This window comes from Euleptes europaea, chromosome 4, assembly GCF_029931775.1.
Source record: "Euleptes europaea isolate rEulEur1 chromosome 4, rEulEur1.hap1, whole genome shotgun sequence".
NCBI classification, from domain to species: Eukaryota; Metazoa; Chordata; class Lepidosauria; order Squamata; family Sphaerodactylidae; genus Euleptes; species Euleptes europaea.
Genome location: NC_079315.1, coordinates 122,807,233 through 122,821,256, shown reverse-complemented (window position 1 = coordinate 122,821,256; position 14,024 = coordinate 122,807,233). Strand labels below are relative to the sequence as shown.

At 51.4% G+C, this 14,024-nt stretch overlaps 1 protein-coding gene across 1 annotated transcript; it reads left to right on the top strand.

The window, feature by feature from the left end:
* Nucleotides 1-1,095: 1,095 nt before the first annotated feature.
* FANCG (FA complementation group G) lies at nucleotides 1,096-13,794 on the top strand. The gene is made up of 13 exons (XM_056849099.1): nucleotides 1,096-1,438; nucleotides 4,170-4,301; nucleotides 4,543-4,781; nucleotides 5,258-5,375; nucleotides 7,175-7,305; nucleotides 8,175-8,321; nucleotides 8,615-8,778; nucleotides 9,032-9,098; nucleotides 10,047-10,378; nucleotides 11,126-11,166; nucleotides 11,590-11,757; nucleotides 12,136-12,259; nucleotides 13,538-13,794. The coding sequence occupies exons 1-13, from the start codon at nucleotides 1,096-1,098 to the stop codon at nucleotides 13,647-13,649; spliced, it is 2,118 nt and encodes a 705-aa protein (XP_056705077.1). The 3' UTR covers nucleotides 13,650-13,794.
* Nucleotides 13,795-14,024: the final 230 nt, after the last annotated feature.

The window sequence follows — 14,024 nt, the reverse complement described above, 5'->3', positions numbered from 1 at the left end:
ACCATTACATACTAGGATCTTACTTAACAGCAACAGACAGTACAAACTGTGCACAGTAGTATAGTCCACAGTCTCTAACCCTTTACCCAAGTAATTTTCTGAACAATTTTGTTACAATACAACCCTATTACCCATGGTAGAAAAGCTGTTTTAAATAACTGAGATGAATAATTTCACATATTTTTAGAAGAGTTGGTTTTAATATGTCGACTTTCTCTACCACTTATGGGAGAATCAAACTGTCTTACAATCATTTTCCCTTCCCCTCCCCACAACAGACACCCTGTGAGGTGGGTGGGGCTGAGAGAGTGTGACTAGCCCAAAGTCACGCAGCTGGCTTTGTGTAGGAGTGGGGAAACCAACCTGGTTCACTAGATTAGCGCCTTGTTGCTCATGTGGAGTGGGGAATCAAACCCGCTTCTCCAGATCAGAGTCTACCGCTCCAAACCACCGCTCTTAACCACTACACCATGCTGGCTTTTAGAAGTTTGGCTCTTTGCTAAACCTTGATAATGTTTTGGTGCTCATATTTACTGCAAGTTTCCAATTGTGTGCTAGCCTAGTACAATTTTGGCTGCCAACCTAGGATCTAAAACAATGCTCACATGCTGTTTCTTTTTAACTTTTTCTGGTACGAGACTCCAAAGAATAATTTCGCACTTCTTGGAAAATGAGGAATCAGCATACAAATATGAGCTGGTATTACTTTTCCCGAAAGCTTTGCATAGTTAGACCAGGGTGGGTTTAGAATGCCCAGTCGTCTCGGTCTTCCTGGATGGCCCAAGACAAGGGGGTTGTGGCCCAGCTCAGTGTTAGCCCCTCACCAGCAAGAGGGGAAGGCAGGTCTAGTCTACAGAGTCAGTGCAGGAAAGGCGCGCAAAGCAGCCGGGCCGCGTGGAAGCGCCGCTGTGCGTTCCCGCCTTCTGGTCCCATCCGGGGCGCCGTACCCGGCGCTGGCGCTTGATTTTGCCGCCAATCCGCGGCTGCCCTGGCAACCGGCGCGCCCGGCCAATGAGGCGACAGCCCCGGGGGGAGCGCAGCCTATCAGAACGCGGCGCCGGGAGGGGGCGGGGCGGCCCCCCTAGTTCCGGCGTCATGGCGGCGGCGGCGGGGGGCTGCCTGAGCCTCTGGCGGGAGGAGAACGACGGGCTGGTCCGGCGCTGGCGGAGCCGCCCCTGCAGGGTAGGCGCGGCCTCTGCCCCGAGGAGCGCGCCTGGCGTCGGGGGGCCGGGAGGGTCGCGGGGCTTGGCTGGGCGCTCCTTCCCGCCGGGCCGGGCCGGGCCGGGCGGTGGGGCGGGGGCGGCCCCGCGCAGCAGCAGCCCCGGGCACGCGGAGCTGCCGCGGCGCCCTGACCCCCGACTCTCGTGCGTGCAGGCTGCGGAGGCTTCCGGATTAGAGACCCGCCGAGCCTTCAGCAAACTGCTGCAGAAGATCCAAGGTAGCGCCGCAGGGCCTCCGCCGGTGGGCAGTGGGCGGTGACGTGCAGGATGGGGAGGGGCCGTGGCTCAGTGGTGGAGCCTCCGCTGGTCATGCAGGAGGTCCCAGGTTCAGTCCCCCCCGGTTGAAGGGACCGGGCAAGAGGGTGACGCGAAAGACCCCTTTCTGCCTGAGACCCTGGAGAGCCGCTGCCAGACCGAGTAGACAACGCTGGCCTAGATGGACCAAGGGTCCTGATTCAGTAGAAGGCCGCTTCAGGTGTTCATGAGACCCCCAGAGCTGCGGGGTTAGATCGGTGGCCCACCTAGACCAGCATCCTGTTCTGCACTGGGGCGAGTAAAGAGGGCACAGAGACCAAGGCCGCCTTCCCCTGATGTTGCCTCTCGTGGCGCTCGGCTGCCTCTGTATATGGAGGTCACCGTGGTTGGTACCCACTGATATTATGTATTATTGTTATGGTTAAGCTCAAGACCTTTGGTCAAAGGAGCTAGTAAATAAATGGAAATGGTACCCACTGATGCATCTATCCCCAAGGTATCGGTCTAATCCCCTGTTAAACCCATCTGTCCTCAGTATCATTCCTATACCCACTGTCATGCTGTAGAAATGAGAATCCCAAACCTTATAAATGATCCTGCACTGGGACTGTTGGCCCCAGAGCCAACCAGAGGGGTCGCGATCTCGCACGTGGTTCTGAGCCTCAAGACCTCTCTACTCTCTCGCCTCGAGACGTGGTGAGAAATGTAGACTTTGTTGCACCAGTTGGGAACAGTAACCACAATGCTAATAATTAAGCGTTCATGTCAATGGAACGTTACCTCAAAGTCCCAAACAGTACCATTTAGTTTCAGAACAAGGAACTTTACAAAAATGAGAGGAATAGTTAAAAGGAAGCTGAAAGGGAAACACAAAAGAGTCAAATCCCTAGAGAATGCTTGGAAGCTATTTAAAAACACACTAATTGAAGCCCAGGTGGAATGCATTCCTCAGGTTAGAGAAGCGCTCCCAAGTCTACAAGAATGCCTGCATGGTTAACAATACAAGTCAAGGAAGCCATAAAAAGCAAAATGCTTTTTTTTTTAAAGTGGAATTCTTCCCCAATAAATCAAACAGCAGGGACCATAGGCTCTGGCAAAAGAAATGCAAGTCAATAATTAGGCATACAAAAGAAAATTTGAGGAACAGGTTGCTAAAAGAAACAAGACAATCTAAATAACAATTTCTGTAAATATATCCAGAGCCAAGATACCAGCCAGAGAATGAAAGGATTGCTAAAGGAAGATGGCAGAGAAGCTCAATTAATTTTTCACTTATGTGCTCACTGTGGAAAGCGTGGGGCATATACCCATGCCATGGCCACTGTTTTCAGGAAGGGTCTGAAAAACAAAGTCAAATTGTGGTGACAAGAGATGCAATTCTAGACCTACAGGGGAAATTAGAAATCAGTAAGTCTCCGGGTCCTGATGGCATACACTCAGGAGTTCTTAGGGAACTCAAAAGTGAGATTTTTGATCTACTAACCCATATATGTAACCTATCACTAAATTCAGCCACTGTACCAGTGGCAAATACGATCTTGGCCTGCATTAACAAGTATAGTGTCCAGATCACGTGAAGTGATGGTATCACTTTACTCTGCTCTGGTTAGACCTCACCTAGAGTATTGTGTTCAGTTTTGGGCACCACAATTTAAGAAAGATGTAGATAAGCTAGAACGTGTCCAGAGGAGGGCAACAAAGATGGTGAGGGGTCTGGAGACCGTCCTATGAGGAAAGATTGAAGGAGCTGGGTATGTTTAGCCTGAAGAGGAGAAGACTGAGGGGATATGATAACCATCTTCAAGTACTTGAAGGGCTGTCATAGAGAGCAGGGTGCCAAGTTGTTTTCTGTTGCCCCAGAAGGTCAGATCAGAACCAGTGGGTTAAAATTAAATCAGAAGAGTTTCCGTCTAGACATTAGGAAGAATTTTCTAACAGAGTGGTTCCTCAGTGGAACAGGCTTCCTCGGGAGGTGGTAAGCTCTGCTTCCCTGGAGGTTTTAAAGCAGAGGCTAGATGGCCATCTGTCAGCAATGCTGATTCTATGACCATAGGCAGATCGTGAGAGGGAGGGCACCTTGGACATCTTCTGGGCATGTAGTAGGGGTCACTGGGTGTGTGTGTGGGGGAGGTAGTGGTGAATTTCCTGCATTGTGCAGGGGGTTGGACTAGATGACCCTGCTGGGTCCTTCCAACTCTATGATTCTACCAGAAGACTGGAGAGTAGCAAATGTTACACTGATTCTTTAAAAAGGGTCCAGAGGGGAAACAAGCTATTATAGGCCAATTAGCCCAGGCAAATTAGCAGAAACTGTAATCAGAATTATTAGGCAACCAGAGGAACAAAGCCTGCTGAGGAAAAATCAGCCTGGCTTCTGCACAGGGAAGTCCTGCCTCACCTACCTTGTGGAGTTCTTTGAGAAAGTGAACAAACATGTAGGTAACAGTTACCCAGTAAACATGATATACTTGGACTTTCGAAAAGCTTCTGACAAGATACCTCACCAAAGACTCCTGAGTAAACTTAGAAGACATGGGATGAAGGGACAGATTCTCTTATGGACTAAAAATTGCTTAAACAACAGAAAGCAAAAGAGTAGGAATAAATGGACTTCCAGCGGAGGAAAGTAAGTAGTGGGGACCTTTTGAGGCCCCTTCTAGGCACTCACGCCGGTCTTGGTCTGTGTCATTACAGGGCTCCCAGCGGTGCTTCCTGCTCTGCCGCTGGAGTTGACCATCCTCTGCAACTCCTTGCTCTTTGATATTGGTCTGTCCAGTGAGTCCAGCGAGCAGTTGTTGGCAAGGATAGACCATGGGCTCAACAGGGGTAAGGTTTACACCTCATACTTTCTGAAGAACAGGACTGTGGGTGTCTGGCAGGATGGCGCTTTCTTCAGAGAAGTTGCCATGCAGGGCCTGAAGGGGGGACCTCCTTTAGTGTCAACTTCTGTCTGTTGCAGCAGATGCAGCTGTGGTCCTTGTGTGCACAGCAGGTGCTGGAACATTACATTTTGCTACCCCCCCCCCCCAAGCAGACCTCAGCAGGCTTCTTTGTCCCTCTCTCCTAGTTCTGGAGGCTCATGCCGTTTCCGGACAAGGGCTCACCTCAGAGGACCGCTGGCAGAAGGTGCTCCAGCAGGGAGTCCCTGAAGAGCTGCAAGGCCCTCTGCATCAATTGGCTGCCCTGCAGGGCTTGCTTTGGTTGGCAGCAAACCACCTGAGAGCTGCGGAAGGCCTCTTTCAACATCTCTGCAGTGCTGAGGTAGCTGAGCTCCATTCTGGGCCTGCCTCGCCCCTCAGTCCAGGTGTTGCTCAGTCCCTTCCTTCCTTCTGGAGGGAGCTTTGCTTTCACAGCTTGGAACATTCAGCAGACCCTCGGGCTTCTTTATTCTTCCTGCAATGGACTATTAACTGAAAACTACTTAAGGTGCGGGAAGGCCCTTTCTCCAAGCCTCTGGCCACATGACACGCTCAATGCCACCCTGAGGGCCTGAGACTGGAGGAAGACTTATCTTGAAAGGCTGGGGGCACACAAAGAAGCCCCATGCTTAAGCAGCTGCCTCTGTTAAGCCGGGTTGCTGGCACAGAGTGCAGGTGAGTCCCCCCATTCCTGGGGGCCTCCAGTGGCCCTGTCTCTTGGCTGCCCTGCGGTTGACCTAAAATGTGGGAGGTGGGGAACTGGAGTGGTTCAAGAATTCTGCTGGTGTTGAGGGTGACACAGGACTAAGGTGGTTCCTTTCTCAGAACCCAGGGCTGCCTTCGCACAATGGTTGTGAGGATAAGCTCCTTTCCCTGCTCCAAGGATGGCATCCATCTGACTTGGGAGAATCTGACCCCCTCGTGCTGCAGAGAGCCAGGGACTTAAAAGACGTTCTGTGGACTTCTGCTGCTTTCCTGCAAGGTGTGACTGGAATTGCTTTTCTGTTTATATTTGTGTATTTAGTATATTTTTATGCTTCATAGTCCTGCTCAAGGCAACTTACAATAAAAACACAGTATTAAAACAAGCTATTGGACATAAGCAGCATAAAAGCAATCTACAGAACAGAAGCAGACTAAAAAAAAACTAAGATTTTTAAAAACCCTGTGTAAAAAGATGTGTTTTTGCTTGACACCTAAAAGAAAGTAAAGTCGATGCCAGGCAAGCCTCAAGGAGAAGGGCATTGTAAAGATGTGGTGCCACCACAGAATATGAGGGGGCACAGAGAGCAGAACTTGAGAGATCTTAACTGGCAGTGTGGATAATATTGGGAGGAGGTGGTCCTTCATAGAATCATAGAGTTGGAAGAGACCACCAAGTTTATTTATTCCTACCCCCTGCACAATGCAGGAAGTTCACAACTACTTCCCCCTCCACCCACCCAGTGACCCCTACTCCATGCCCAGAATATTGGGCGGGGGGAACCCTCCAGGATCCCTGGCCAATCTGGCCTGGAGGAAAATTGCTTCCTGACCCCAAAGTGGTGATCAGCATTGCCCTCCCTCTCATGACCTGCCTAAGTTCACAGAACCAGCCTTGCTGTCAGATGGTCATCTAGCCTCTGCTTAAAAACCTCCAAAGAAGTACATAAGAACATAAGAAAGGCCCTGATGGATCAGACCAAGGCCCATCAAGTCCAGCAGTCTGTTCTCACAGTGGCCAACCAGGTGCCTCTAGGAAGCCACTAACAAGACCAGTGCAGCAGCACCATCCTGCCTGTGTTCCACCGCACCCAAAATAATAGGCATGCTCCTCTGATACTAGAGAGGATAGGTATGCAGCATGACTAGTATCCATTGTAACTAACAGCCATGAATACCCCTCTCCCCCATGAATATGTCTACTCCCCTCTTAAAGCCCTTCAAGCTGGCAGCCATCACCACATCCTGGGGCAGGGAGTTCCACAATGTAACTATGCGTTGTGTGAAAAAATACTTCCTTTTATCTGTTTTGAATCTCTCACCCTCCAGCTTTAGCAGATGACCCCGTATTCTAGTATTATGATCTAGTATTATGGGAGAGGGAGAAAAACTTCTCCCTGTCCACTCTCTCCAAACCATGCATAATTTTATAGACCTCTATCATGTCTCCCCTCAGCCTCCTTTCCAAGCTAAACAGCCCTAAGCGTCTTAACCGCTCCCCATAGGACAGTTGCTCTAGTACCCTAAGTAGAACCCACCACCTCCCGAGGAAGACTCGGGATGGCCTTTTTAACAGGGCAAGGAAGCCAGGAGTGCCACTTTCTATGTGGCAGCTGCTGTGCTCAGAGGTGTGCTCCTGGGTATGACAGTGGGATGTGGGCAAGTGAATAATTTATTCCCCTGACAGGATCTGGCAAGCCCCATTTAGTAATTTCTGATGGCTAACTGGTGAAACTGAGGTCTAGTTCACAGATGGGTGTGCAGGTCGTAGGAGGGCTGCTGGGGGAGAATCGCATTGTGCCACACAAATAGAAAACAAGAGTGGGTGGAAGTTTTGCCCCTGTTGTGCTTGTTTTGTGTTTGCATGGTGGGCTTTTTAATGCAAAAGACCATTATAAGCAGGAATCCGCCACCTGGCCCTTTGTTTGGCCATCTCCTTCTCTTGCATGCAGGACCCAAGCCTGAGTCGGCCCATTGGTTGTCTTTGGGGGTTTCTAGCACCGGGCTCTCGGAAGGCCGCTGCTCCAACTTGGCAAGGCAGGGTGGGGCTCATGCTTCAGTCTTGCCTCTTTCCTCCAGGCTTTCAGGAACTGGATGCCGGCAACCCCTCTGCGGCTCTTGCCTTTCTCCAAAAAGCTGCCACCGGGCTGTGTCCAAAGAGAGTCCTGGCCCAGATCTTCACATTAATGGGATGCTGCAACCTGAAAATGGTATGGAGACCATTTGTGCGAGAGAGTGTGCGCACAACGGATGACAGCAGAAGAGGAACTGAGAGGCAGGGTTAATAGGACAAAACAGTCATGCGCCCAAGGCTAGCTGGCTCTCAGCATGGGATTGCCAGCGATGCAGATCTGGAGATGGAAAGACCAAGTGTCTTTCTGCAAAGTGCAGTCGAAGCAGCTTCCTGGCCCTGCTTCTCTTTTCCCTCCTCCTCCTCGTCCCCCCCCCCCCGCTGTGCTTTTTATGCAGTGTGCAGAGGCCACCCAGCCGGGCTCAGTTTGTTATTAAGTAAGGTGGAGGGGAGAAGCGATATTCTCCCCTTGGGTTCCTTCAGAAGAACCAAAAGGGCAGCATTTTCTCATAAGTGTAAAGAGTGCTTTTTCTTGTTTTTGTAATTTGTCCCTGTAAAGAAAAAATCTGTCCTGCAAACTGCCTGAATGATCCAAAAAATCAGGATATTATTCCTGTCTCATAAATAGATTTTTCTTAAGTTATCAGAGTGGGAAACTACCTACAAATATTCGTCCAGCTTTATTAATAAACATGCTACCTGTTGTGTCCTTCCTCCAAGGAGGTCAGGGCAGCATAGAGGTTCTTCCTTCCTTCACTTCATCTCACTGCAACTCCACGGGAGTGCCTGGCCCCAGGTCACCCACTGAGGAGTGCAGGGCCTGGATCACGCTGGTCCTAATTCATCATTCTGCGTACTGCACTACAGTAGCTCTGAAATATGGCAAAAGTGTTGCAAGGGAGAAGGGAAGGGGGTTTGGGGGGGATGGCATCCTGCAACACTCTCCTGGACCCTGCGGGATGCCCCCATTAGATCCCAGCAGCGACCGTACATTCTCCTTCCCTGCAGGGGAAGCCACAGACGGCGGTACAGTGTCTGAAACGAGCTCTGCAGGTGGATGCCTCCTTCCTCCCTGCCCTCTACCAAGCAGCTTTGTTGTATCGCCACCTGGGATTCATGGAGGCAGAGCTGGAGGCCTTGGCGTTGCTTTATCAGGTCTGATTGGCTGCTTTTCTGGCTCGATACAATATAGTCCCAGGCTACAAGGACTCTTCTGTTGGCTCCATCCAGAGAGGGGATCCCTGGCTGCTCGTGCCCCCGGCCATGCCTGATCCTGATCCTAGGAGTGGGCAGCAGTTGAGTCAGCTGGAGCCATCCCTTTGCTGGGCCCGGGTTCTCCTTGGATGAAGGGCAGGAGCAGTTTACAAGCTAATCCTCCGGCCAGAGGTGGAAGGGTGGGGGCTGTAGCCATCCTGGCTGATGGTGAGCAGAGGTTCTCCCCTGTCTAGGCCCTGGATGGCCCAACACAGACGGCTGCTGAATCCCTCAGTCCATCCTCCCTCGTCGGAGTGGAGCTCCTCATCTGCACGCCACGGCTTCGTACTTGCTTTGGCCGGAACTCTCTGTCAGAAGTGAAGTACCTTCTGGCTCAGAGGTGCCTCCAGGCAGGAAGGTGTGTGTCCCTTCCTCTTATAGAAGACTCCACTGTTTCTTTCTTGGGAGTGGAGAGAACTCTTCTGTTGAGTCTCAAATAGCTCACTGGACAGTTTGTGGGTGGATGGGGAAATGGCATCCCAGCTTTGGAAGTCAAGTGGCAGTCGGGAGGGGGGCATGCTAAAGGCAATGGAAGAACTGCACATTGCACAGCCCCCCATATCAGGGTGGTCCATAGGGCAGCTTCCATCCCCCTCTTCTTTTTCCGGCAGGGCGAGGGAGGCAGCCGAGCACTACCTGGACCTCTTGGCTCTGTGGCAGGAGGGGCCTCTTCACCAGGTGGGTGCCTGGCAGCTGTTCAGTCTTTGGGGCACGCTTTGAATCTCCTTTGCTCTCCTGCTGTCCTCCCACCTAATTCAGAGAGGGTCTCTTGGGGTTCTTCAGGCTGCTTGCTAGCTTGGCCCTAAATACCTGGGCATGTTGGATTCAGTGTCTGAGGTAGGTATCACTAGGACCAGATAGGTTCTCCAGAACTGGATCCTCCCTCTCTGGAGAAATGTGCTCTAATCTCTGTAGTGCTGGCTTTAACTCTAAGGCCCAACAGTCTGGGGGATGGGTGGGGGACGCGCTAAAGGGGTAGCTGCTCCAATCTGGCTGTCTTCATCATAGTCCCTGTTCCACTTGAAAATGTGCTATGCGACCCCTATGGAAGGGCCTTTTTGGTTGTGGCACCTTGCCTGTAGAGTGCCCTGAATTCGTTCCTTCCCCCGGAACTAGATTTGTAATTTCAGTATCACTCTAAAACTTTATTTTCCCAGTCATTTTAACTGACTTTGTGCTGATTCTATTACCTTAGGCAGTTCATGAGAGGGAGGGCATCTTGGCCATTTTCTGGGCATGGAGTAGGGGTCGCTGGGGGTGTGTATGGGAGGTGGTTGTGAATTTGCTGTGTGGTGCATGGGGTTGGATTAGATGACCCTTGTGGTCCCTTCCAACTCTATGATTCTATTTTTCTCTGTGTTCTGCTGTTCTTCTGTTTTTCGTATTAGCTGCCATCTTATGCTGTGCTCTTTTTGTCTGTTCTTGTAAGATATTTAATGGGTCTGTTGTTGATTTTAGTGCTTCCTGCTTCCCAGTTTTTCACTCTATTTAATTTTATTGCTTTACTGTTTTCAAGTGTGGGTTTTTTTTTCCTTGGAAGCCACCTTGTGTGAGTTTTTAGAGAGTTGTTGTATAAAAAGACTTGAACAGTGTGGAGGATAATACCAAATTCTCCCTTCTCCCCAGGGACTTCTGTGTGGCGAACTGGCCTTGCCTAGGATCCCAGAGGTGTTTCTGGAGGCTGCGTCCGCCCTGGAGGAGACGGCCAGGCACCGAGATGCCATTGCCGTCTGTGAGGAGGTGGTCACCCAGACAAGCAAGCTGATCCCTAAAAGTCTGCGGATTGACGTAGGCTCGAGCCCCCCAGAGGACAGCCGGGGGCCGCCCGCGTCCTCGCTGACACAGCAGGAGCGGGAGAGACTGCATTGCGCTCTTTGGCGGGCCGCTGCCTACCTGCTGCAGGGCTGTGCGTGGGCAAGACTAGGAGAAGCCAAGGAAGCCGTTGGCCTCTTGAGCAGGTGAGCTGGTCTATGAGCACCCAGCCGGACAAGTTGCCCACCAGGTGCAAACCCCCCCTTCCTTCTCAGCCATGTGTTTCCCCTGTCTGTCCCAGCAAGCATCCTGTCAGAATGTTTGTTAGTTCCTGAGTATTACTTCCCCCTTCCCCCACTCTAAAAACTGCCCTGAGGCAGCCTTCCTTGGTAACTGAATAGTTCTCGTGCTGATTCTCCTTGCCTCCCTGCTCAGGGCCCACCCCATTCCTCGGCCATTGAGTCCCCCTGCTTCCAATTCTGAACTTCTCTTTTCAGGCTCCAAAGGTATTAAGCACACACACACAGTGAGACCCTCAAGACCTTGGTTCCAGATGTGTGTTTCTAGACTGGGGTAGTCTGGTTAAAGGCCAGGAGGAAATGCACCCCCTGCCCAGGTCTCTCTAGCCCTCTTCTGGGGGTGGTAAATATTTGGATACTTCTTCAGAGCCTGGTGCTGGTGAGGTTATTCTGACAGCTCTGAAATGGTTACAAAGCAGAACAGAGGTCCGGTGGCACCTTAAAGACTAAAATTTATCTCAATATGAGCTTTTTTGAGTCACAGCTCATTTTTTTCAATATGTGAAGGTGGAAATCACACAGAATTCTTATGGGCAAGATTATAGGGTGGGAGATCATATTGAAATAAACTTTGTTATTCTCTTAGGTACCCATGCGCCTTTTATTTTGTGGAGCTCTGAAGTGACCCTGCTTTAATCTCCCCCCCCCCCCCAGGTGCCTTCATGATCTCCTGAGGATCCAGTTTGTAAACACAGGTAGGGACGAAGGTTGGCTGCCTGTTCCTCCTTCCCTCCCTCCCTCCCGGCTGGGGAGGCTACTTGAGCTGAGGAGAGCCTCTCTCGCAGGAGGAGCCGGAGCCTCGGTCACTGCCAGAAAGTAGGAATGGGTCAGGCCTCCTTTTCTCATTGCTGCTCAGAGGTCCCCTTTCAAGGCCAAAAGTGCGGAGAGCCCAGCCTGGTCCTTGGACAGCCTGGGGTGAAAGGATCTTGATCCTTCAGAGTTCCTGCTCTTTTTTTCCTTTACCGTTTAGACGAGCTTGGGCTCCTTTTTTTACCTTTGCTGTACTCTGACTGCACAAAGTTTTTAGGGGAAACATGTTCTGTGTTGTGGCTTTTGCTGGACCCTGACTGTGGGGTGGACTTCCAGTGACAGACCCCTTTCCCCCCCACTCCGGGCAGGCAGCCACAGCACTGAAGAGGAGCCTGCCCTGTTCGCTCCATCGGAAGCCAAGGTGCTTCCCCGAATCAGGCAGCTGGCTCTGACTGTCCGAGGAGCGGAGTTCCTGGAGCTGGGGAGAGACAAAGAAGCCTTGATGGATTTCCAGCACAGTTTGCACTTCTGCCCAGGTACCCTACCCCTGGGGGGTGGTTGTCTGCAAATAGGGCAGAGGGAATTCTTGGCCACAGAGCGTCGGACAGTCGGGTGGTGGTGGGGGCCTTGTGCGTGCCTCATAACAAGCAGAATCACCAGTTAACAGCAGCATATTGGAGCACTTCTGCAATGTTGAGCATGCAGATTCTTAGCACAGAATCAGGGCCAGGTCTGACTGATCTCAACAGTCATGGGATAAGGCTGCATTTGGAATCCTGTGCCCAGTTCTGGTCACCATGTTTCAAGATGGATGTTGAAGGGCTGGGTAAAGGGCACTATGATTTGACCCCTGGTACTCTGGGCCCTCGTCTAGCCCAGACCAGCTCAGGTGGCTCCTCCTTGGTGTGTTGCAGAGAGCCCTGCTGCCCACTGGTATCTGCTGCACACCCTCTGGAAACTGGACAGAAGGCAGGAAGCACTGGCGCATTGGCAGAAGTTCCGCATGAACCCTGCGTTGACGGAGGGGGAGGATGAAAGGTACACGTTTGTTGCTGAGCCTCTCTTTGCACTCTGTACACAACAGCTGTACTCAAGCAGGGCCAATTTGAGTAAAAAGTGCCTTCTGACTGCCAGAAGAATTCTGTCCGAATTACTGCCCAGAGCTGGCTGACTTCATGTTCACCCTTGCTGCCTGGGAAGGTCCTGGCAATTCTGGGGGGAATCCAAGCTGAGGGGGCCATTACTCTGGGGGGAGAGGGACTGGGAGGTTGAAACCTCCTGTGATCTGCCACAGCTATCTTAGATCCTTGGTCAAAACTATTAAAACGTTTCCAGGTTTTCCACTCTACCCCCCACCCCGGCCCTCTGCATTGTCTTGGATGATTTTCAGCCTATCAAATCTGGGTTTGATGTTGGATTCCAGAGTTTTAACTTCAGGGACAGACAGATTCCACTCCACCTTGGGCTGGTTTGTCTGCTTCCTTCATCTGTGATCCAGGAAGGAGGATAGCAGGGACCGCCTCAAGCTAGATGGGGACCCAGGAATCCTGGCCTTCAGCTCCACTGCTGGATGACCCTGGGTTTAAAACTATGTGGAAAGGATGCTAGGATACATGTGCTCCCTTCGCTCTTGACGGAATGGTCATCCCTGCTCTTTAAACCCCAAGAAGCGGGTGTAAGATTTTGAGCATCCACCCCCTGATTTATTTCCACCAAAGGAAAACAAGGGATATTGGATGTTCTGGTGTCTCTAGCTTAATTTAAAGGCAGCTACCTGGAGGATTTGGACAAGGGCTGAGTGGAGCGTTTGGGTGGGGGTTAATCCTTCCTCCCCTGCCTTCTTGCAGGATTAAATGCCCCGTCACTTTGTGCTGAGAGCAGTTCCAGCTAGCAAGGGGGAGCTTTGTCTCTGGGAGGGTGGGGTGTGTGTGAATACCTCAGAATTGCAGCCCTGATCGTTTTCCCTATCCCCTGGCTGCTTTTCAAGAAAATTGGTCAGGAAAGCTAACCTAGTTTTTCTCTTACTGAATTGGATGGAAGGTAGGTTCAGGATTTCTGTCCACACTGCCCTAAGGATGCCATTGGCAGTAGATGTATGACCCCTTGTTTCCGTCCCTCTAAAGATCCGTGGCCTCATCCCTCCCAGCATCTTCAGAGACCAGGCAGAGCTGGGGTGGGGAGTTCGGGGGGCCGGAGTGCCGATGTCATGTCTGGCATTTTCTGCCTCGGACCCCTAGTGGAGCCCAAATCCTCCCTCAGTCTGCATTTGCCTGCTGTCATAGCCACTGATGAACCACTGCCTTGGCTTTGTTTCAGACCCTGCCCGCAGTACTTGCGTCTGTGTATGAAGTGGGTGAGGTTTCCTCACACGGAATCCCTGGCCAAGAACCTGGAGACTTGTTTGGGGGAGAGCAGGCAGGAGGCCTAGCATTGCTGTGTGACCCTTTCCGGCTTTCCTTTCTGGCATGTGGACTTCTTCCTGCGGGGCTTTTCTCAGACTCCCTTCGTCATTGGAAAATGGGGACACGTCAGTCTGAGGCCAGGGCATGTAACATAGGTAGCATTTTTCCTAAGACTGGTGTGGGGGGGAGGGATCGCTTAAGCCATGCCTTATTGTGCAGCAGCTGTAAAATGAAAAGGCATCAGGGAGAAGTCTGGCTGTGTTTGGGTGCTTCTGCATTGAGGGGCAGACCAATGGATTATTTCCTTCTTATCTTCCTGCTGTTTGTCATCTCAGAGGCAGAAGGGTTTTTCCCCCATCTGATTTTTGGGCCGCTTCCTCTTGGGGCCATGGGTGGGAGAT

Excerpts from the sequence above, each read along its gene's own strand:
- FANCG (XM_056849099.1), top strand. The coding sequence starts at position 1,096 with ATGGCGGCGGCGGCGGGGGGCTGCCTGAGCCTCTGGCGGGAGGAGAAC. Across the intron at positions 4,782-5,257 it reads CCTCGCCCCTCAGTCCAGGT|CTCCTTTCCCTGCTCCAAGG; the intron begins GTTGCTCAGTCC and ends TGTGAGGATAAG. Across the intron at positions 8,322-8,614 it reads CCTTGGCGTTGCTTTATCAG|GCCCTGGATGGCCCAACACA; the intron begins GTCTGATTGGCT and ends TCCCCTGTCTAG.